Genomic DNA, 25,557 nt, shown 5'->3' with positions numbered 1-25,557 from the left:
TTAAAAAGGGTTATAGCTCCTGGCTCTGTGTGAAGCAGGAGTGGACACTTCTTTCAGTCCAGAGGCCAAATTTTGTACATTTGAACTATTTCTGGAGTTTGGAGGGGGGCGTCCCACTTTAATAACCAACACTGCAACTTCTGAAGGCCTCAAAGTGCAAAGTAGTTTCTGTTTTTAAAAAAATGGCACTGAGAAGCTTTCAGTGCCACTTGTGCCTCTCCCCTCGCCCAATGTGCCTGTGTGTGTGTGTGTGTGTGTGTGTGGTGAGAAAATAGCGGTGTTTTTTTTAAAAGTTTTTTTGGAGGGGGGGATCCAAAACAACTAATTGTAATTGTTTTGTTTTAATTTAAAACTAGAATGTTTTTGGTGAGCAGGGTGAGAAAGAGCGGTGTTTGCACCGCTCTTTTTCTCACTCTGCTTTCATGTAGATCTCTTCTACGGATGAAAATATATTCAAAGGTGGAAGTGAGAATCAACTCAATATTCTAATCTATTATTTCCACATAAGAACCAGAGAAATAAATGATAAATGTGCAAACCTGAAATGGTGAAAAATCCAAGTGTGAAGACTCCTCTTAAGTCATTAAAACTTTTCCCTTCTCATCCTCTATCCTTCACACACACACATACACACACACAACTTTCATCAGTCTGTGCAGCTGTCTTCTTGTGCAGTTGGCACTAATCACTGCCAATCTGGGACTTATTTACAGTGAAGACCACATTGTTTTATTAGCTACTTAGGCAATGTATGCACCATTAATAGAGTTTTATCTCTCCATTTCCCTCACAGAGCAGAAGCAGCCAGTCTGACTCTGTTATTATCATTAGGAAAGACTCCCCCCCCCCCCCATTCACTATCTTTAGTCCAAACAACATCTGGAATTATAACTGTTCCCAGAGAAGGAGGGTGGGAGGGAGAGCCATGAAAGCATTAAGCTTTTAGAGAAACAAACAAGTCTATGCTTTTGTACATACACAAATGATTAGATAAAAATATTTCCAGTGAGCCAAACACGTTTTTGAAAAGTACTTATTTCACTTTTACCTCCTGATAAGATTCTCAAGCCACAACCCCTCCTCCCTATCAACTCCAAAACCATCTCCAAGGAAGAACAGAGAAAGAATAAAATATTTCCACCTTTAACACCAAAATTACATCCATGTGCACAGTTTGAAGAGGGAGGAGCCCTTTGAAAACTGAGTAATATGCCAAGGACTTTAATAAAAGGAATTAAAGAGCCCTTTACTGAAATGTTATTATTAATGTGCACATTGATGAGAAAGCTGTCTGGCGCCGAAGTAGCCAGTATAGATGTCCCACTGTAACAGACAGCTGTCTCCACCGTCATTTAAGTATGCTTTTGGTTCGACTAGCCAATGCTTTGTGCTTCTCAAGAATCAATACAGGAAAAAAACGAAGCCATACCTACAATGCTCACACACAACCAGAAATCCTCCTCTTTATTTTATTTATATTTAATCTGCAAGCTCTTTTTCAAGGGGAGAAAACAGTCCAAGCTATGCAGTGATCACTCAGCAAATGGCAGTCACCCGCTACATTTCTTTACAGTCCGCCCTTAGTATACGCTGGGGTTTGGTTCCAGGACCTCCTGAGGATGCCGAAATCCATGGATGCTCAAGCCCCATTACATACAATGACAGAGGAAAATGGTGTCCCTTACATAAAATGGCAAAATCAAAGTTTGCTTTTTGGATTTTATTTTAATATTTCCAAGCCACGGATGTTTGAAACCGTAGATAAAAAAATCCATGGATATGGAGAGCCAACTGTACTTACTGCAAAAACTCACCCAGCCCGAACCTATATATGCTTACTGAGACACAAGCCAAGCAAGTGTTCATATGTTTGCCACCTTAGGCCTATTGGGAAATGTCCTAATGATCTGAAATAAATGCCTTCCCTCTTTCCAAAGATATATATTTTAAAAAGTGGGATGACAAAGCTTTGCTGTGAGATGTTTCACCATTGCCATTCTTCGCTGCAGAAGAAATCAAAACAGTTCAGGAAAGCTAAGTCTGCACTTAATTTTTCTAAGGAGTCTACCTCTATGAAGTCCTTCAGTTACCCACATTACAAGTGTGTGTTGGGTGTGTGTGTGTGACCACAATGCTTTATGGCAAAGCAACTTTTAGGAAACCACTTCAGAGCACAGAAGATTTTTCTCTCTATTGTTCAACTGAAATGCCTACAGTCTGAGCCACAGGCTCCTCTGCTGAGTATCATGCCCTGTGGTTAATGACCGCCTGTGTAACCCGATTCTCTCAGTGGGCGTTTGGAGGAAGCCCTTCCCTTCATTTGATCTTATTGTCCGATCCTACTGTGCCAGCTGTTTCTGACAGCCAAATTGCTGCACACTAAGCAATAAATGCTGTCAGAAAGGGGATTTTTTCATTTTTGTAATGCACAAGCCTTCCTGGACAAATTATATAGTCTATAGTCATAGGCTGCAGGGAACTGCTTTAGGGTTGACAAGCTGCCAAAAATACAGTTTTTTAAAAAATTGTTCAGTTGACAATTGCATGAAAAAAACCTGGATGACCACAGCAGAAACAAAATACCCATCTACAACAGAAAAGATGGAGCCTTATCTAACGCTATCCTCATAAAGAATCTTCCATCACATAAATTAAGAATCTGAGTATCCAGCCTAATGTAGTCTGTGAATAACTCCAAGAGAAAATTGGCTTCAGTAGGTGACAAATGCACATTGGCATATTTGTGTAGGGCCAACCTTGACTTGATAGAAAAACTAAATTCTCATCCAGGTATATGCAGTCTACCTGACTATATGCATAAAGGTATACCACCATTTCAAGCATTTCCTTTACAAGAATTCTACTGTAAAAAGGGGGGGAAAGAATTTATTGAAATCTAATATAATATTTTTCCATTTCTACCCACAGAGATATACCAGCAATCAAATGAAGTGCAGCTGTATGCTTTATTTGGCTCAAATCAAAAGCATATGTTAGAGGCTATCCTACTCTAATAGTTTTCCATAAACACAATTCCATATAGTCTGCTGACAGATGACACTGCCCAGCATAACACTTCTCTTCTTAAATTCTAGCCTGAGACACTGTCCAGCATAACACTTCTCTTAAATTCTAGTCTGAGATTCCATAAATGCTGGCAGCTCAACACAGATGAGTCATACAACGAACTTGTAAAAGCAGGACTTCTCTTGAGCCAAATTTGCAAATTGCAACAGTACAAAAAATTACTGCATTGTTTTTGTAACTGGATCTGATATTATCAACTATATAATCCATGAAACTCACCCCATAATAATTTTGTTAAGGTGCCACATATTTTTGTATTGTATTAAAATAATGTTCACCACTGAAAAGGGTTGTGATACATCCTCTATCCTTAAGAAACATTGTAGCCAACACAAACTGATGTAGGACATGTTTTTTTCTGCTACACAAGTCGACAATGCTAGGGATGTATAAATTACCTTCCTATTGCCTGGTCTCAATTAAAAGGTTCTTAAAAGCGCCCGTGTGTTTGTGCACACACATGTACAAGTGTGCAAAAGCTACGAGAATGCAGTGTAAGACAGCTGACTTAACTTATACAGCTCTTGCAAAGGTAAGCGCTTTAAGCACACCAACCTCATAATTTAAAAAAAGAGGGACCTCAAACATTAAGGTGATCATCACACGGAGGCTTACCATCACTAAAATGTCGCTAAATCATCTATAAAGCGTGTCAGTGTGATCACCAGCCACACTTGCCCCTGTGATTAAATCGTCAGGGAAGCATCCCACTCCTCTTCCGTCATCAAAGCGTTTGTGCAGCAGCCATTTCCCCAATAACGGGAACTTCCGCTATTGGGGAAATTGCTGCTGCACAAACGCTTTGATGACGGGAGAGGAGTGGGACACCTCCCTGACGATTTAATCATGGGGGACAAGTGTGACTGGTGATTGCACCGTTGTGCTTTAGGGACTTTTTAGTGATAGTAAGCCTTCATGTGATAATCTCCTACACAGTGGAACTTCTTCTAAGAATAAAAGCCTCATTGCAGAGAGGTTTACAGTGTCTCTTTGCTCATTCAGAAAGGGAGAGGTGTTTCTTCAGCTCACACGCTGCTGACTACAGTCATGAAGGTGGAAAATCTGGTGCCAAATGTTGACATGTTGCCTCACGCACTGCGCAACATCAAAAGCATTTTAACAATTTTTGCCACTCTGGCACATTTACTCTAAGAAGTTGGATACTTTGCACTCTTTCAATCCACGCAAGCAGATGAAGTCTACAATGGAAGTAAGGTATATGTGATACAGAATACAAGACATAATCTTTCAGCCACAGCATGGCTGGTTCCTCAGAACAGTCAAAGCATCAGTTCAACCAACAATGTTCACTCTGATGAAAATGAGTAGAACTGCTCATCTTAGAGCAGCTCAATATGGGTAAAAGCCAAGTTCATGTAAAGGCAGCCTGAGCATTCAGATGCACATGGCTGCCAACCCAGGCCTATACAGAGTTCCCACATATACTTCGTTATTTTAAGGATATTTGTCTATTTACACAATGTGTGAATGCACTACTGATACACCAGTTACCCAGTGTGGCAAAAGAGATCATGGAAATTCTTTCTGGGTGGCCAGGCAAGAGCCCAACTTACTGTATATACTTGTCTATAAGTCTAAAAATTTATGCCTAAAAATTGACCCCAAGATCCCAGGTTGACTTATTTACGGGTCAGTATGGTAATGTGATAACAGCTCTTTCAAATTTCCCCATGCGGTGAAGATAAGTTTCTTTTTCTCTTGAGCCAAGCAGACATACACACACTGAAGAAGTCTCCAACTTGTACCCTTGACTGATCCATGGGTCATGGCAAACTCCATAATTTTGGCCCCAAAACCAGTCCTTGGCTTATACATGAGGTCAACTTATAATCAAGTATATATGGTAGATCTGCCTGGCAAAAGGACTGCAGAATCTGAAAAGCTACTAGTCAACATGGTGGTCCAAATTAGTATCACCATTTCCTTGCAGAAACTTTCCCAAACTCCCACATTATGAAGTCACTTATAAAGCATGGAAAACAAATGACAAGTAAAACAGAGAACTGACTGAAAGTTTCAAATAAGGTGCTAGCTAGGCCACAAGTCGTATTTTCACAGGAAATCTGGAACACATTCCATTTTGAAAAGATATTTCTCAGGATTAATGAAAAACAGTAATTCAGAAGAATAAGTATCTATCTATTCTTCATAATAACACAGTTGGTTTGTGGGTGGTGTGGTGTGTGTGTGTGTGTGTGTGCAAGTGAACAATTTCAGACACAACACAATTGACTCCTGCAGTCAGAATGAACCAGGAAGAAAGTACATGCAGTGTGTTTAACACTGTAGAAGATGAGAGAGAGTTCAAGGACAAAACGTCCCCATACAACTTTTGTTCAGCTCTGGCAAAGTTTCCATTGCTTTTATAAATTCAGACTCTAAACCTATACTAAATGTTACAGCTCAAAATTATGTACAGTCAGCCCTCCGTATCCATGGATTCAACCATCTACATACTGAAAATATTTTTAAAATATATACATTCCAGAAAGCGAACCATAATTTTGCCATTTTATGTAAGGGACACCCTTTTGCTACACCATTATATTTAGTGGGACTTGTGCATCCATGGATTTTAGTATCAACAGGGGGTTCTGGAACCAAACCCCAGTAGATACCAAGGGCCCACAGGGAGCGTGCAAGTGAACAATTTCAGACACAACACAATTGACTCCTGCAGTCAGAATGAACCAGGAAGAAAGTACATGCACAACAGAGAGAAAGAGAGAGAAGACAGAGAGAGAGAAACTACATACCATTTGAGGCTACTCTGGATTACAGTAGCATAGCAGCCTGGTCAGAGGGACAGACAGCTGTGTTGAAACTTGATCTCATGACTCAGTTATAGCTGCAGCTCAGACGAGGCCTAAGGGCCTGTTCTCACCAGCAGCTCAGCCATATGCGAGCACAATTAGAGAACACCAATGTTATAACATGTTTTTGTTTGTAACAAGGATGCCTCGGCATGCTCTCAGTCTGCTTTATGGCTTTCAACCTGCTCTGCACCAGACTGTTATATACATATATACATTACCCACCCCAAAAAACACAAAACCATGATTATGACATAAGCACCCCATCCCTGCCAGTGCACAACCAAATTCCAAATGTAGATTACAAGACAGAGCCATCTATTTTCCTGTTGCTGCCACCGCCTTTGTTGGTACTTGCAAATGTGTGAAAATCATGCTTCCCATGTCCACATTTTAGAAGAACCTGACACACACTTCACCAGCTCCACAAGTCAAAAACAGAGTTCTGGCAAATCCAAGTATTACTAACCCCATAAGTATCCAGCCTTTGATTCCCCCCAACTCATCTTTTAGTACCAAAGGCCAACGGCTGTGTCCTAGAGCAGATCAGGCCCAAACTCCCTCTGGAAGCAAAGTTGACTAAACTGAGGTTATCATATTTTAGCCATATCATGAGAAGAAAGGACTCAAAAGACTGTAAGGCTTGGCAAAGTGGAGGGCAGTAGGAAAAGAGAAAAAACACATTCCAGGTAGATGCAATCAGAGAAGCCACAGCTATGAATATGCAGGAGCTGAGCAGGGTGGTTGAGGATAAGAATGACTTGGAGGCCTTTTATACATAGGGTTCACAATTGGTCTAAGTTGTCTTGAAGGCAATTAACAACAACAAACATCTCTTAATGTATATATTTAGTGTGTGGTTACTATATAATGCACATCAACGCCACTCATAGGAGCCATATTAATGATCAGTGCTATGGAGCCTCATAATTGTATAGCCATTTATTACTCTTCCTGTAAAATGGCTGGACTTTGTCACTGGTACCTTAATAAAACAGTTCTTGTCTACCCTGCCATATTAAAGCAACTGCTCTGTACTTTACACAGGCCAAACCAGACCTACTAATAGCAACTGCATCCTGTTCACAACAAATATTAGTACTTTACCTTACCATTTTTTTCTAATATTGTGAAGTCTACAAATAATTGCAGAATGCAAATATCAGATACCAAACATAACAAGGTTACCAGCAATGATAGCTGCAACATACCTGGGTGATATAACTGTATCATATGTATACATGGTTTCCTATGTAAAAACAGAAGGTATTCACACATGATCTTGTGTTAGTGAATAGCAATGATATGAAAAGACCCATGTACCAAAACAAAATATTGGCAAATCATACAAAAAAAAAAAAATTAGGTGAATGGACCAAAGCATTTATCCCACAGTAAAACAGAGGCAGAATGAAAACCAACATAGAACAAATGCCTTTGTTTTGCAGGGGTGGGAATCATGCAGCCCTCCAGATGCTAGCAGACTACAACTCCCAGAATTTCTCACCTTTTGTCAGAGGTAGCACACACTGGATCAGTAATTAAGTTCTGAGCTCATCCAATAAGTCAGACAAACAAACCACTTGCAGAGTTGCAATTCTTTCTTTTCCAGGCATTTATTCCTCAGAAAAATATCTCAAGTCTCCCACATAGTCTACCTATATGCAACTAGTGTGCACAAATGTGGGTGGAGGGGGTGGAGAGAACAAGCAGGATGGAAAATTATGACACAAAATCTGCCTAATCTAAAACATTCTAAAATGTATCCTGTTCTATTTAGGGCACCTAAATAAAAACTGGAATCCTTCCAGAAAATCCACTTCACTACAAAATTTTCTAGTTCAGTTTAAAAAGTGGTCTTCAAGGAACCTGGATAATCAGCTATGGTAGAATCTTGATACAGCCAGGCCTCCTTATCCATGGAGTTTTTTTATCCACTCATTCAAGCATCCACAACTTGAAAATGCTTTAAAAATATAGAAATTCCAAAAAGCAAACCCTTGATTTTTTTTCCATTTTATATAAGAGATACCATTTTTCTATGCCACTGTATCGAATGGCACTTGAGCATCCACAGATTTTGGTATCCACAGGAGGCCCTGGAACCAAATCCCAGCGGATAACAAGGGCCCACTGTACACACATTATTGGGGAGGGGGGCACAGATGAGCTACTTCTAACACCTAATGTAACATAGTTTGTGTTCATGCTTTACCTCAATGTTAAATAATGTCCCGCTCCCCCCAGCCATAGCTGTTACTTTTAAAATGGAGGATCTCATGCAATTCCTCAGAGTTCTTTCAAGGACAAACACAATACAGACCATAAAGCACTTTGATCTTACACAAAATCAGTATAATGTCAGAATTTTACTTGGCACTGATGTTGCTATGGGGTGGGCAACTGTATAAACCTAGGGACTTCATTAGCCCCTAGGAGATCTTGGAGGGCTACATCTGCTCCCACAAAAAGAAAATGCTCTCCAATGTCTGTCAGAGATATGGAGGGGGAGGGGATTTTCACCATCTTTGGGATTTAGAAAAAGACTTCTCCTGAGCCTTAAGTGGCTCAAGGACCACACTTTGCCAACCTGTTCTACAAGGTAAAAAAAAAACAGTTTACATTTTTAAAAATAAAAAAGGAGCACAGAGATCATTCCTAATCACCATCTCGCCATGATGTAACACTTAAAATTCACCAAGGAACATGTGTCTATACACATTTATAGTTTTTCCATAAACTAATCCCTTTCAGCATGACTCCACATTGCCAGTTGCCCTTTCACCTGTGGCAAGATGTAAAATACAAATTTATTGAGCAGATTAAAACAAGGCACAGAAAGAAGCCAAAAATATGGGAAAGTTTCATAAAGAGGCCAGTTTAATCATTCTTGGGTGGAAAGTTTTCAACTTTTCAACCCAAGGAGCAGAGTTGATAGGGCAGGACACTCCTAATTCTCAGCAACAAAAAGCATTAATTGGAGCACAAACAACTCCTATTTGGACTTTGAATGTGTGTGTGTGATTTTTTTAAAGAAGGAAAAAGGTCAAGATATCCATTCACCATTTTCCCCCAGTCTAATTCCAGCAACTGATGGAGCCAAGGCTGGTTCCTGCCCTATGTAAAAATACAGCTCAGTGCCAGGTCCTGCTGATTACTCCATTCAGACTGACTGTTCTTAGAATCCTGCAGCCTAAAGCCAGAGGAGTAAATCAGACAATGAGCTGTTTATTAGTCACCAACTGGAAAGGGTAGTTTCAAAAAGAAAGAATATACTAGATCAGGGAAACAATAAAGCACTGTCACTGTCACTGCTCCAAATGCTTACATGAACCAGGCTGGCTATTTAAAGAACGCAAACCAAAAGATAATTAGTACTTGCCCTTTGGAGAGCCAGCCTGGTAGTGGTTTGAGTGTTAGACTAGGACTTTGTTGACCAGGATGTAGAGATCCTGTAGCACGTTTGAGACTAAGAGAAAGAAAGAAGTTGGCAGCCTGAGTTTTCAGACTTTAGTCTACAAAAGCCCATGCTGCCAACTTCTTTCTTTCAGTTAGTCTCAAAGGTGCTACAAGATCTCTCTACGTACAGATTTTACAGACTAACATGGCTATATCTTTGAATTCAACCACTCTGGAGGCCAGTGTTTGAATCCTGGCTTGGTCATGGAAACCCACTGGGTGACCTTGGGCAAGGCACACTCTCTCCGACTCAGGATGGCAATGGCAAATCCCCTTTGAGGAAACTCGCCAGGAAAACCCCATGATAGGTTTGCCTTAGTTGCAGGTTGCCATAAGTTGGAAACAACAACAACAAAAGCACAAAACAACAACAAACTTGCTCTTTATCTTTTCCCTATACTGCCTTACCACGACAGCCATTGTCAACAGATCAAAAGTTCAAATCCACTTCCTGCTCTGATAAAATGGATATTTAGTCAACAGCCTGCATCATTTCTTCTTCTGGCTTTGAGCACAACTTGCTTTTTACCTGAACGTAGCTCTTTCCAGATTTCATTAATAGCTCAAACAAAATAATCTAGAAGAATCTGAAAACCACAACCTATATGTTTATGTATTTCACTTCCCAGCATAGCTCACCACTGGCTCTGCCATCTAGGGTTGCTGGGAGCAGCAACTCAGCAACACCTGGCAGGCTACGCTTCTCACCCAGGGCCTACGTTGTGTACATGCTAAGTCTGGAGAAGCATCAGAAGCTCACAGGCCATGAATGCAAAGAGAAGACATCTGATTCCAAAAATATGGTTGTTGTTGTTCTTTGAGCATGCTGGTCTTTATAGCTAAAAAGGCTAGTTTTAAATGGAGTAGGCAGGTCATGTGCACTGAAATCTTCATTTTGATTTTCTTGATGTTACCTGCCTTTGAGTCACCTTTGACTCATTGTGACCCTGGGAATGAGACACCTCAAAGACCCCTATCCTCACCCCTCTGCTCAGATCCTGCAGGCTCAGAGCCATGGCCTCCTTGATTGAGTCTATCCATGCAGTCTACCTCTCGTTCTAATACCCTCCATCTTTCCTAGCAATATTTCTTTTGTAGCGAGTCATCTCTTAGGATGTGAACAAAGTACAACAGCCTCAGTTTAGTCATCTTGGCTTCCAGGAAGAGTTCAGGTTTGATCTGTTCTGGGACCCACTGCCATCCTCAGTATCCTGAGCACGCTTCTTACAAAAGGCAAATGATGGAATCCGTGCCATTCATAGCTCCTCACCCTATCCCATGAACAGCCAAAGCAGAATACATCTGATCCTCCATATCCGCAATTTCTGCATCCACAGATTCAACTATCCATAGCTTGAAAATACCCCCCATTCCAAAAACCAAATGTTGATTTTACCATTTTATATAAGGGACACCATTAGCCGGGGGGGCAGGGGGGATCCTAGAACCAAACTCCAGAGGATACAAAGGGCTCACTGTAATAAGTTATTCCAATGTGGCAGAATTGGGGAAGAGATCAAAATTATGAATTTATGCTTACCATGAATAATTTATTCAGGCCACAGAAGTGAGCTTTTTGTGGTGAAAAATGTCACATTCATTTGTGTGGAAAGGAGGTGTAAACCTGAAGTATGAACATCACTATCACACCATCCAACGTCTGGACAATTTTGTTCAAGATTGACTCTGATGGTTTGGTGCAATGAAGTAATTAACACTACCAGGATGAGATCTGGGGGAAATTAAAGAATAAAGACATCTTAAGAACAAGTTGTTAGATCTATTGAACACAGCTCATGTGACATTAATATAGCTCCAAACCTGCTATTCTTTATGAAAAGGACTATTCTGTCAAATACCTGCCTATTTAGGATAGACGGACAAGCACATCAAACTCTAACAGCAGAAACCACAAATACTGAATGTCATAGTCAAGGGAAGGAGGGACATCTTTGATCAACTAAATGTTTTTAGAAATCATCATGTCAAAGTCCAATTTACATTCAACATATCTTTTTTTAAAAAAAATCATATCTAAGGAAGACATTTACTGGCTCTAATAAATACTTAAGAGCATGAAAATGACACTGGACTCCAATCAGCCTTTGTTTTAACAATCAACATGAATCACCTAGCCTACTCAAGATTCCCATACACATGTATGGAAGCTGGCAGCTTTTTGTTAAATTAGTCCAGTTTGGGGACTTCCTCCCAGGCAGGTAAGGTTGGCTTCCTCATTACTGGCCTTTGAATGGCTGCTGAAAAGGAGATTGCTCTCCTAGCTTTCAGGTGATTAATGACACGAGCTTAGAGGGTTCCTCTCTTCTTATTCCAACCAGGATTTTGTCTGCTCCTTTTTAATGTTTTAGCTATATCACTAAAGCAATGATTGTTCCTCACAGCAATTAAATAATTATTTTTTAAAAGCTATATGATAATGGTAACAATGAACTTAATGGAAGAAACAAGGTGTAAACCTGTTGCTGGAGCTCTTAGTGAGGTGCCTCTGCAGTCATCTGCCAAACTGACAAACAGACAACTCAAAACAAAGTGAATACTTCAAGAAATTCAGCAACTTCCTATATCTGGGGAAGAAGAATTCTCTGGCAGCCAATACATTGTGTTCCCAGCCCAAGCACAGAATGAAACAGACCCAAAAACCTCCAGATACCTTAGGATTGATTCAGACATGTTTACTGCTCAACATGAAGTCACACTATGGACAAAAAAATATCTGAGAAAGCAACACTTGACCTGGCAGGTCCAAGAAGGCAGCCACTGCCACTACTTTTCAAGGTTAATTTGTTCAAACACTTCCTGCTTACAGTACACATATTCATGGAGAAAGCCAGTGTGGTATAGTAGTTTGGACTATGACTCTGGAGACCAGGGTTTGAATATCAGCTCAGCCATGGAAACCCACTGGTGGCCTTGGGCAAGTCATACTCTCTCAGCTGCAGAGGATGGTAATGGCAATTCTCTGAAGAAACCTGCCAAGAAACCCATATGATAGGTTCTCCTCATAAGTTGGAACAACCTGAAGGCACACAACAACATATATGGACAGCTCAGTTTGGATGTTGCTTCCTCATACACCCTGGGTTCCCAAGGCTGCTCTATACAAGACAGTTTACACAATTCCTCAATCAGCTTTGGAGTCTATTACAACTTAAGAGTCTATAACAACTGGTTGGGAATCAATGGGTCCTTCAGATGTTGGCAAACTACATTACTGAGCATGCTGAAAAGGGCTGCTGGGAGCTTCAGTCCAACAACATCTGGAAGAATGTATTTTGCCTCCCCCATGTTTTACAAAATATCAGTTATCCTAGTAGTGGTTCCCAACCTGTGATCCTCTAGAAGTTTTGGACTTCAGCTCCCACAACTCCTTACTGCTGGCCAAGTTGGCTGGGGCTTCTAGGAACTGAAGTCCAAAACAAATGGAAGGCCAAAGGTTGGGAACTACTGTCCTAGAGTACCCATGTGCACAACCCCATTCTAATCTACAGTAAAATGTTTTAATAATACCAGAGTTTTATCAGTTCAAAAGTTCAAGATTACCAGTCAGTTCAAAAAAGTTTTTAATATTTTCTCTTATTTAAACAAGTGTTTGAACTAGGAAGAAAGTAGGAGAAGAAGTTAGGACACATCATGGTTCAAAAACAGTTCCTGTGTAAGCTTTGAGATTTCTTCAACAAGAACTGAGTCAGCAACATATTCTAGGTTAGCCTCCACCTCTCGGAGGAGGTTTTCCATAGCTGCCCCAGCCCTTTGGAATGCGCTGCCCATAGAGCTCCGCTCGTCTACTACCCTGGCCCAATTTAGGAAGGACCTTAAAACCTTCCTATTCCAACAGGCATTCCCCGAATAAATATCCTGTGGGCCTCCCTCCTCTTTCGTGGCCAAGAGGTTGGGCTATGGGGCTTTTTATTGTTGGTTTGTTTTTACGTGTATTTTATTTAGTGTATATTTTAATTTGTTGTATTTTAATGTGTTGTAAGCCGCCCTGATCGGAGGAAGGGCGGCATATAAATAAAAATTTTATTTATTATTATTTATTATAACAAATCTGTCTGACATCACCTTCACCAAATGCCCAGGACATCAAAAACCATCAGCCATCTGCTTGATAGGAAGAATGTGGAGCTATTAAATACATTTCTGTAAAGGTTAGACACAGACGCACATGCTCAACTAGGATTCCTTATGAACTGGCAAAAAAATTGGCTTTTCTATGTCACAGCTTCTATAAAACAGCATGTAAATGACTAAAAATCAATCTTGCAAACCAACATTTCTAATGAAAAGTAACATCCTTGATCTATTTTAACCTTCTTTACGAATTATTTGCTGTACTTTTAGTTTTTCCTTTAACTTTCTGCTGCACCTGAGAAAATGCTCAGTAACTCCTAATAAGCAACCTATACCATTTTCCTCTACAACTTTTCTGCAGTTTTGAAGAGTGGAAGCCCATGAAAGAATCAACCAGTTCAGTATTTCTCATACTGGCCTGAATATATTTTCACCACAAAGGTACTTGAACAACCATCAGGAACAGCACAAGAGGGGGAAAGGCTTGTATGCTCCACCCAGTATGTAATCCCAGCTCCAAGACATATTTTCCTACAGACAACCACAAGCTGTTGTTGTTACTGTGTGCCTTCACATCATTTCTGACTTATGTCGACCCTAAGGAAAACCTATCATGGGGTTTTCTTGGTAAGATTATTTCAGAGGTTTGCCATTGCCTTCCCTTGAGGCTGAGAGTATTGCTTCCCCAAGGTCACCCAGTGTGTTTTATGGCTGATCTGGGAATTGAAAACCCTAGTCTCCTCAGTCGTAGTCCAACACTCAAGCCACTACACCATATTGGCTATCAACCACAAGCTGTCATGAGGAATGCACTTGCACTTCGTATCTGTGGGACAGTGGGAAGGCCAAAAGGGATGGTGGTAAATGTCAGAGGCAAGAATAAAGTCAAAGGTATGATTATTGGCAAAGTGAGGGACAAAAGGAGAGTGAAGTGGCTGGATGCAACCCTATACACTAAGAAGGATAATTGTGGGAAGAGGAGTACACCAGAGTAGGAATTGTGAAAGATTTATAACTTTAGGTAGCTGATATGTCACATCTGGGGGAAACATAACCCCACTACCATTATTTCCACTGAATACATCAATATAAAAGTAACAGTTTCTATTAAGAAAGGGTTTAATTCTGTAAGATGGTTCCAGAAATTAGCAAACCACCAAAAAACAAAACAAAACCCACCTCTACAACATAATCCAAAAAGCTTGGGTATCAATGAATAAGCCAGCCACTCTCTGCCTCAGCCTCACAGATTCAAGAATACATTGACAGTAGTGTGAGGTGTGTGTGAAATAATGCTTGTACAGTACCCGTAGCTCAAAATTCACACTTGTCTGTCTGTCCAAAGCTTTGTATCCATGAAAATTCTTACATTAATAAAGCTATTAGTGCTATAAGTTCCACTGAAACACAACACTTTGCTTATTTGTGGAAGCAAGATTACACTACAGTGTGCCCGCGTTATACGCGGGTGCATTTTACGCGGTTTCCAGCATACTCTGGAAGCTGCACCGGAAGGAAGGGAGCCGCGTGCTGGAAGAAAGCAATGGCACGTGCTGCCACCGTGCCACCATGGGCACGAGCCCCATTCATTTGCATGGGGCTTGAGCATCCGCGTTTTTCCCTTACGCAAAGGGGTCCGGAATGGATCCCCCGCATAAGGGAAGGGACGACTGTATAACACTTTTAAAAACTGCTATTTTTATAGGCTCTTCAAAAAAAAAAACTTTTGGGATTTCCAGCAATAGTTTACACCCCTTTAACTTCACAGTGTCTGCCAAGAAAACCCCATAATAGGTTTGCCTTAAGATCACCATAAGTCAGAAATGACCCGAAGATACACGAAAACAACAAAAATGTTTTCCAAGCATTTAAGATATGGAATGAAGCAGCTTGCTACAAATTCTTAACATAATCCTCTTGCAAGGTCCAATTCACAAGACCACCAATGTGCATGGTAGCCACATGGAAAGCTTGCATGCCGTGGAGTAGTGGTTTGAGCATTGGACTATGAGTCTGGAGAACAGACGGCAATGACAAAACCCCTCTTTAGAAACATGCCAAGAAAACCCCATGATAGGTTCACCTTAGGGTCAATAAGTTGAAAATGACTTTAAGGCACACAACAACAAAACAAGCAAGCTGCATGAATCCACACTAGGACAGAGCTTTGGCATAACAAAGTATACAGTTCTTCTCCAAAGTAATCAGAGATCCAAAAGAAAGGCACTTAATTCATACAAGCTTTCCAAACATTGCATCCTGTGGTTGCACATGTGAACATTTAAATATTCAAAACAGATGAGAGCCCAGGTGACACGTGAACCTTTGTCCTTTCAATGACATGGACACTTCCCAAATCCAAATTTTTGTCCAGAAGCTGTAGTGTCTCAATATACACTATGTAAAAGAGAGAAAGTTTACATGACCATAAGGACCCACTCTGAAAGCCATTTCCAATATAGCTTTGTTTGATTTGTCTGTACATGTGCACTTCCTGTGAAGCACTGAAGCCTGCCAAAGAACATCTCTACACTGAAATATCAACACAAAGACCTATCCCATACAATTTCAGGAGAGTGACCCAACCATATACCTCATCAGTTTTAAAATGCTACATAGCTAGAGCCAGTGTGATGTAGTGGCTTGAGCATTGGACTATGAGTCTGTAGATAAGGGTTTGAATCCCAGCTTAGCCATGTCAACCCATTGGGTGACCCTAGGCAACTCACACTCTCACCCTCAGAGGACAGCTACTCCACCACTGAAAAAGCTTGTCAAGAAAACCCTATGATAGGGTTGCCTTAGGGTCATCTTAAGTTGGAAATGACTTGAAGGCACACAACAACAAACACATTCATAACTTGAATGAGAATAAGAAACCTACATGGTTCACCTTTCTTTACAGCACACTTTCCTAACCTGGTATCCATCAATTGTGTTAATTTACAGATAACATGAGCAACGGCTTTGCAGCCCAAAGCATATGCAGAGCACAAGGATAGTCATAATTTATATTGAATATGCATGCCAGGGCACAAAATCTTTCACAACTCCACCAAAGTGCACAACATCTTGAGGGACAAAGGTTCTCCATCTCCTAGTCCACAATACACCTGCTGTATCACAATCTTTGTGACTGTGTATCCATAATGGCTTTAAACAACAGATGCATTGCACTTCCAAGACTTTGAGATACTGCATGTCCAGTTTTAGGGAAATACAATAGCTCTACAATGTGAAGTACAACCCAAGGAAAGCCATCTAGAATATGAACAACTGCCAGCAAGTGCATATACTGCACTCAGATTAATTTCGACTGAGAGGCCCAAATCTAAACTATGAATGAAACATCTTCAGTGTGTAGCCAAAACATGCAACCGTTTTCTAAAGGTAGTCATGACTGTAATATAGTATAATGAAAAGTCTCCCTGGCATGATAACAGTATTAAAAGCACTGCGTTGTGTCTGCTAACACACGGCTGTTGTGTTTCTGGAGGGGCAAAAGAGACAGATTCCTTTTAAGTAGCAAGAAACCAGAATACTGTTTATTCACAGCAGAGGCAGCTCTTTCAGACAACAGGATTTGGGAGCCCTTAATAGCAAAGTGAAGCTAACACGGTGTAATGGTCTGAGTGTCAGACTTAGAACTTTGGGAGACCAGGGTTCAAAGCCCCTCTCAGCCATGGACACCTATGGGTGTGTCAAAGTCAGTCTTTGAGGAAGGCAATGCTAATCTCCTCAAGTATCAACAAGAAAACCTGATGAGAGGATCACCATAAGTCAGAGTAAAAGAAAGACAGATTTAATCAACAGGGCAAAATCCGTCAAGAAGTTCTTGTCTACAAGCCCACTAAACTCATGATCCTCTTCATTTTTATAAGGCTTAAATATAAGACATCCCATTATGAATTGTACAGTTATAAACATGCCAGGTACCAAAATGTGGGGCCTGTCCTAATTCAGATCCTTCCTATTCCCCCCCCCCCCATATCCCAAGTATGCTGGTGCAGTTCAGACAGCGTAAACCTATGATCTGCCACACTACAGCTCCCATTGTCTCTGTCCACTTGCCATGCCAGCTAGAGTTATTGTGGCTAGCTAGAGGGCTACCCATTTCCCAGACAGATTTACATGTTCCAGACAGACTGATAAGTCTGCCAGATCTTCACACCTTTTGAAGTGTGGAGCAAGCAGTCCACAGCTTTTCTAGGTGATGTAAACTACAGTTGTACAAAACAAACCTATGTATTTCAGATAGTAAGATCTGTCTCTTAACCCCACTCTGCAAATGAATACAGTCTACCCTCTATATCTGCATTCTTTATCCACAGATTCAAGCATCCAAAAATTGAAAGGATTAAAAAAAAAAATCCCAAAAGCAAACCTTGATTTTGCCATTTTATATAAGGGACACCCTTTTACTATGCCATGGTATGTTATGGGACTTCAGTATCCACAGATTTTGGTATCTACGGGGGTCCTGGAGCCAAACCCCAATGGATACCAAGGGCCCACTATATACAGCAAATATTTTCGTGACGAACAATATTGCTACACAGGTCCATTTTTCTATACAGTGGGCCCTTGGTATTCACTCAGGTTTGGTTCCAGGACCCCCTGTGGATAACAAAATCCATGGATGTTCCTAGTCCTATTACATACAATGGATAATAAAATGGTGGCCCATATATAAAATGGTAAAATCAAGGTTTGCTTTTTGAAAATGGTTTATTCTTTGGGTATTTTCAAGCTCTGATGCTTGAATCTGCAGGTAAAGAATCTGTGACTAGAGAGGGCCAACTGTTTATCAAAAGAATACACAGAACAGATTTTGGACCACTGTCGTTGATGCGAGAGCAAAGAAAACTGTCAACAGCTTTCATTTCAGTTAATGAGGGAGCAGTTAAGGGAAACAGGGTTAACCTGTGTTACTCAAGGCTGACTACTTAAGATGCAGAGAAACAAACTATGTCATGTCTGCTTTCATTATGCTTACAGATTATCACTAGTCTTTAAGAAGTGCAGTACAGACTTGTAACAAAATGCAAATTACTATGGATGACTTATAAAGATCAAAGAGCCAGTATGTCTGGGAACACTATGACAGAAATGCAGTATAAAAATGTTGTAAGCAATTTTTTTTGCAGACAATAATCTGTTTAAGGTAGCATGAAATGCATCTGACCAAGTGGCCTATTGCCTCCAAAACCTACCAAAAAGGTGTGTTACTGTGAAACAGAACTATTCCAGTTAACAACATTTAAAATGTGGCTGTATAAAGAACACATCCATAGAGTAAGGAGAATCAGTGGGCAATTGGTGTTGGTAAACTTGCTGGGAAGGAAAAGAAAATAATGGCCCTGATATGGGCACACAAAAGCCATAATAAACTTCTAGAACTAGAGCACATGAGGTCTAAGAGTCACAGAATATGCGGATCTACTGCACAGATCTACTATGCACTGCTGTTATTGTTGCTGTGTTCCTTCAAGTTGTTCCCGACTTATGGCAACCCTAAGATGAACCCATCACAGAGTTTTCTTGGCAAGTTTCTTCAGAGAGGGCTTGCCAGTGCCATCCTCTGAGGCTGAGAGTGTGTGACTAGCCCAAGGTCATACAACAGGATTCAAACGCGGCTGTCCAGAATTATAGTCCAAAGCTCATACCACTACACCACATTGAATCTCCTGTGCATACAACTCCTAAAAAGACCAAAGTATTTCATATCTCAACATATTCCTAACTAAAATATTGGAAAGGCTGCCAGGTAAGCACCAATCACCATGTAGTATGATGCAGCAAACTATTTCTTTTAATACTTTTGCTACATCATACATTTAATACAGCTGAAATCACAAGCCCATAGAGGACAATAAAACAAACCAAAAAGAAAAAAAAAGACTTAGACGTTCCTCAGAGAACCAGATTAACAGCTATTAATGCACATTAGCATTTGCACAGTTTCCCAGCAGCACAGGCAAATGAAGCTGAAGTATGCAAAGTCATGCATAGGGTTGCCATTTTTAAGAAAACAACTTGGCGAAGCAACTTGATAGGAAAACTCCCATCTCCAGGACTTTATAGGCATCAACCGCCTCCAGTCTCAAGTCCACATGGTCCAGACCAAACCACACTTTATAAAAATAAAAAGCAGCATTCTCAGCTCAAAATAAATTACATATCAACTCGCCATTTTTATTTATGATTTTCCCAAGCTCTTCTCTCTCCTGTGTGTCTCTCAACAAAAAAAGGTTATGGCATGAAGAGGGGAAAGGCTTCCACTTGGCAAAGTAATGAGGAACATCTGTAACCACAATTGCCCTGCAGGCATCCCAAGATGAATCCCACATTCCTTCCTTTGAAGACTGAAGCCAGAGGAGGAGGAGGGAAACTATGGAAAGTTTACAGATTTTTCTTTCCTCCTTCTCTCCCTGCCTCCTTCCTTCCTTCCATCTTTCCTTCCCTCCTTGTTTGCTTGGGATTAAAGCAGCAGATATAAAACTTGGGTCTTCTGGGTATGTTGGACTTCAACTTCCAGAAGCCCCTATCAGCCTGGCCAAAAGCCAGGAATTCTGAGAGATGTAGTCCATTTGGAGGACCAAAGTTTGGGAACCACTAGATTAAAAGGATGACTTTGTTCCACCTCATCTTGAACTAGGGGCCAAAACACACTGCAAAAATAATCCAGTTTGAGATTGCTTTAACTGCCCTAGTTCAATGCTTGGGAATTCTGGGAACTGTAGTTTGTTGTGGTTCCAGAGCTCTCCAACAGAGAAGGCTAAATGTCTCACAAAACCACAATTCCCAGGTTTTCCTAGCATTGAGCCAGAGCAGTTAAAGCAGTCTCAAACTGGATTATTTCTGATATAAAACCTTCATGCTTCTGAGTCCTGGAGGATCTTCAAGGAAAAAGGGAGGACATGACCAAATTGAATAAGCTCAGAACACTCCGATACAATGTGAATTCATGCTCAAAATGGAGGATTTCCAAGGAAAAAAAGGGAAGACATGACCAAAATGAATCTCAAGGCACTCATATAAAATTTTAAGTCATGCTTCTGCTCAACATGGAGGACCTTCAAGGAAAAAGGGAGGACAAGACCAAATAAAAAGCTCAAAACACTCCCATAAAATCTGAATTTATCTTTCTCATGCTCAAAATGGAGAACCTTTAAGAATCCCTCCTGGGCAGAGACGGTGGAAATGGAGGGCAGATCCTGGAAAAGGAGGACCCCCACACCTCTGGCCGCCCTGCCCTCCTAGAAATGTAAATCCATGCTTCTGAGTCCTGCTCAAAATGGAGGACATGCCCAAAACAAAAAGCTCAAAACACTCCTATAACACATAAATGTATTCTTCTGATCAAAGTGGAGGACCTTCAAGGGAAACAGGGAGGACATGTGCAAATTAAATGAGCTCAAAACATTATTATAAAATCTGAATTGATACTTCTGCTCAAAATGGAGGACCTTAAGGAGGAATAGGGAGGACATGTACAAATTAAATGAGCTCAAGACACTCCTATAAAGTCTGAATTTATATTCCTGCTCAAAATGGAGGACCTTCGGGGGGAAAGAGTGGACATGGCCAAAACAAATGAGCTCAAAACACTATACACAAACACACAAAACATCTACAAAGTCTGAATCTGTGCTTCTTAGTCATGCCCAAAATGGAGGACCCTTTGGAACCCCTCCTGGGCAGAGAAGCCTTGAAATGGAGGACAAGTCCTTGCAAAGGAGGAGGAGGAGGAGGAGAAGAAGGACTTAAACCTGGCCACCCTGACCTTCAAAACCCAAAAAGAGAGGGGCAGCCCCCATCTTACCTCCACATAGCAGACAACAAAGGCAGGCTGGGAAGGCGGTGGTAGCAGTAGTAGTAGTAGTAGCAGAAGTACTAAGGGATCCACGGTGGAGCTAGAGGAGGAGTAGTAAGAGGAGAAGCAGGAGGGACTCCATGGGCTTGGCTGTTCCTGCAGCAACAACAACAGCAGCAGCACTGGAAGCAATGAGGCCTCCCAAGCTCCTCTATATCAGTGCTTTTTGCAGGGCTGCATCTCCTCCAAAGGGAAAAAAAAACAGGGGACCTGGTGGGGCTGGAGCAAAGTTGGCTGGAGAGGAAAAGGACCCCAAGTCCCAGACAAGGAAGGAAAGAAGGAGGGAAGGAAGGAGGGGCAATCCAGCTGCAAAGAGAGGGAAGGAGGGAGGGAGGAGGAAATGGCTGCTGCTGCTCCTTGCTCTTCCAATGAGAGTCTGTCTGGAGCTGTAATTAAACCAGGCTCCACCAGCAGCAGCATCATTTCCTCTTGGAGCAAAGAAGGAGCACCAAGGCAAAGAGGCTTACCCCTGCTGCAAGGGAAAAGGGGGACATATAGGCACCCCCAACCCAAGGGGGGTCCTCCTTTTTCCAAGACCTGCCCTACATTTCATCCTTCTCTGCCTAGGAAGGACATTCTAAAAGGGCTCTTCATTTGGAGCAGGGTTAAGAAGCATGGGTTTATATTTGTACATGAGATGAGGGTGTTTTTTTTTATATGAGTGGTTTTTTAAGCATTATTATTATTATTATTATTATTAGGGCATGGCCTCCATTATTCTGGAAGGATCCTCCATTCTGATCATGGCTTAGAAAGCATGGCTTTATCTGTGTTTTCTATGAGTGTTTTCAGCCTTCTCTGCCCAGGGAGGGACATTCCAAAAGATCCTCCATTCTGAGCATCACTAAGAAAGCATCGGTTTATTTTAAATGTGTTTTGAACGTTTTTCTTTGGGCATGTCTTACATTTTTCTTGAATGTCTTCCATTTTGAGCATGACTAAGAAGCATGATTTATTTTTTTTCTAGAAGTGTTTTTAGGTTTTCTTTGGTCATGTTATACATTTTTAAAGGTCTTCCATTTTGCAGTCCTTTGTCCTCCTTTGCATATCTGGTCCTCATCTCATACCTCTAGAGAGAGTGAAAGGAAAGGGGGGAAGCGTGAGGGCTTCTCCAACTAGGCCCCCACTATGGCCCACAAAAGAAAAACTGAGGATGCTCAAATCCCATTAAACGCAATGGCATAGTAAAATGGTGTCCCTTAAATAAAATGCAAGGTGCCCTTCTTTTCCAGGCCCTGTCCTCTATTTCAACTTTATGTAAAGGACGGATTCCAGAAGGTCCTCCCCATGGAAGAGGATTACACATCTCATGAATTTATATTTCTATGAGTGTTTTGAGCTTTTACAGTCAGCCACATTTTTTTATCCATAGATTCAACCATCCATGTCTTGAGAATATGTTTTGAATATATAAATTCCAATAAGCAAACCTTGGTTTTGCCATTTTATCAGGGTGACCAGATGTCCTAACTGCAAAAGAGGATAAGGTACTGCAAAATGTAGGCTATTTCAAGAAAAGCATAGGGCATGATCAAATAAAAACTAAAATAAATAAAACTTTTATTTCTATCCCGCTTTTTGTTGAGACAATCAAAGCAGTGTACAAAGATTAAAATACTTCAATATATACATAATGTCTCCCCCCCTTAAAAAGGATTAAACAGTATAAGGATAAAAATTCAACAGTTAAAACCAAACAATAACCAATACCAATAGCCAATAAACATGAGCTGAGTCATCACCTGTGTGGGGGAGTCTTGTGTGGGTGAGTCTTGTGTGGCCGAGTATTTTAGTCCAGGAAGGCATGTCAGAAGAGAACTGTCTTAACAGTTTTCTTAAAGCTGTCTGAATTAGTGATTTGACGGATCTCATCTGGCAGGCCATTCCATAACTTGGGAGTGGTTGCAGAAAATGTCCTCTGGGAGGTCGCCATAAGTCTCGTCTTCAAGGGCTGTAATAAATTTCTCCCAGAGGACCTGAGTGTACCGGACGGATTATATGGAAGCAGGCTATCCCTTAAATAAGTTGGGCCCAAGCCATGTAGGTCTTTAAAGGTGATAACCAACACTGTGCCCAGAAACTATCCGGCAGCCAGTGGAGTGACTTCAGTATTGGTGTTGTATGGACACTCCTGGTTGTTCCTGTGATCAGCCTGGCTGCCATATTCTGTACCAACTGGAGTTTCCAGACTAGGCACAAGGGTAGCCCCATGTAGAGTGCATTGCAAAAATAGAGTCTTGAGGTTACCAATGCGTGTACTACAGTTTCAAGATCCCCTGGATCCAGGAACAGGTGCAGCTGGCGTTTCACCCAAAGCTGATAACAGGCGCTCTTGACCGTTGCATTCACCTGATTCCTCATCTGAAGTGATGGATCAAGAAGCACCCCCAGACTGCGAACACAGTCCTTTGAGGGGAGTGTGAACCCCTCTAGGACTGGAGGTTGCAACTCGATACATGGCTTAGGGGCCCCTACTATAATAATAATAATAATAATAATAATACTATTTATTTATAGCCTGCTTTTCCAAAAGAGATCAAAGTGGGTTACAACAAGAGCACAAAACAATGTACAATTTACAACAGTATCCACATCATAAAAACACACGAAACTACACCAAATTTAAAACACGATTTAGAAACACGATTAAAAAAATGCAAACATTAAAAACCTCAACAAAAACTAGCTTAAAAGTGCCAGTGTAATGGGGGGGGGAGAACACATGTCACAACGCATGGGGTAAAGCCTGTTGGAAGAGGTAGGTCTTCAGCTTCTTCCTAAACAGGTCAAGGGAGGTAGCCGAGCGGAGCTCGCCGGGAAGAGAGTTCCAAAACTGCGGGGCCGAGATGGAAAATGCCCTCTGTGCAGTCGAGATGTACTTCGTATTAGGAACCCTCAACAATTGCTTCCCGGTCAATCTGAGAGTGCGGGGTGGATTATATGGGGAGAGGCGGTCCTCCAAGTACCCTGGGCCCAAGCCATTTAGGGCTTTATAGGTAATAACCAACACCGTGTATTGGGCCCGGAAGCGAATGGGCAGCCAATGAAGATCTTGCAGAATGGGTGTTATGTGGCTAGTCCTGGGGCATTCAGTGACTAACCTAGCTGCCATATTCTGCACTAATTGAAGCTTCCGGGTTTGGTACAAGGGTTGCCCCATGTAGAGCGCGTTACAGAAATCCAACTGAGAGGTTACCAGAGCATGTACCACCGTTTCAAGGTCCTCCCGGCCCAGGAAGGGTCGCAGCTGGCGTATCAGCCAAAGCTGATAACAAGTGCTCCTGACTGTTGCATCCACCTGAGATGTAAGGAGGAGCGACGAGTCCAGAAGCACCCCCAGACTGCGAACTGAGTCCTTCAGGGGAAGCGTGACCCCATTCAGGACAGGTGGACAAATTTCCATCCCCAGGCCAGATGAGCCTATCACAAGTACTTCCGTTTTCTCTGGATTCCAGCTGAGTCTGTTTTCCCTCATCCAGCCCATTGCTGACTCCAGACAGGCATCTAGAGGAGAGTTGCCATCCCTAGTCACTGCATCAGTCGGAGACACAGAGAAACATATTTGGGTGTCATCAGCGTACTGATAACACCGCACCCCATGTCTCCGGATGATCTCTCCAAGCAGTTTCATGTAAATGTTAAATAGCATGGGGGACAGAATGGCTCCTTGAGGGACACCAGATGTAAGTGCCCTCTTATCGGAGCACACGTCCCCCAGCTGCACCATCTGGAATTTGCCCAAGAGGTAGGAACGGAACCACTGGAGCGCAGTGCCCCCAATACCTAACTCCCTCAGGTGTTCCAGAAGGATACCATGGTCAATGGTATCGAAAGCCACTGAGATGTCCAAGAGCACTAACAGGGACATGCTACCCCTGTCCATGCCCAGACGGAGATCATCGACCAGGGCGACCAGGGCAGTCTCAACTCCATAGCCCGCCTGGAAGCCAGTTTGAAATGGGTCTAGAAAATCCGTATCATCCAAGACTGCTTGAAGTTGGAAAGCAACCGCCCTCTCGATCACCTTCCCCAAAAAAGGCAGCAGCGAAACAGGCCGATAATTACTTCGTATCAGGGGGTCTAGGGAGGGCTTTTTTAACATTAACTATGAATACCTCGGTTTTGTCTGGATTCAACTTGAGTTTGTTTTCCCTCATCCAATCCATTACTGCCTGAAGACACTGGCTGAGGGGAGAATGGCACCCTGAG

At 41.7% G+C, this 25,557-nt stretch overlaps 1 protein-coding gene across 1 annotated transcript in view; it reads right to left on the bottom strand.

Moving 5' to 3' along the window:
* Positions 1-21,624, bottom strand: part of ACVR1 (activin A receptor type 1) — an 89,158-nt gene extending 67,534 nt beyond the window's left edge. The window contains exon 1 of the mRNA XM_089519980.1: positions 21,298-21,624. Within this exon, the coding sequence (XP_089376106.1) occupies positions 21,298-21,305 (8 nt within the window). The 5' untranslated portion in view covers positions 21,306-21,624. The remainder of the gene's footprint in view (positions 1-21,297) is intronic.
* Between the last annotated feature and the right edge of the window lie 3,933 nt (positions 21,625-25,557).

The sequence above is a fragment of the Sceloporus occidentalis genome, unplaced genomic scaffold (assembly GCF_023333645.1).
Source record: "Sceloporus occidentalis isolate IW3139 unplaced genomic scaffold, rSceOcc1.0.p SCAF_4, whole genome shotgun sequence".
NCBI lineage: Eukaryota > Metazoa > Chordata > Lepidosauria > Squamata > Phrynosomatidae > Sceloporus > Sceloporus occidentalis.
The sequence above is the reverse complement of the archived record's forward strand: the minus strand, read 5'-3'. Positions and strand labels throughout refer to the sequence as shown.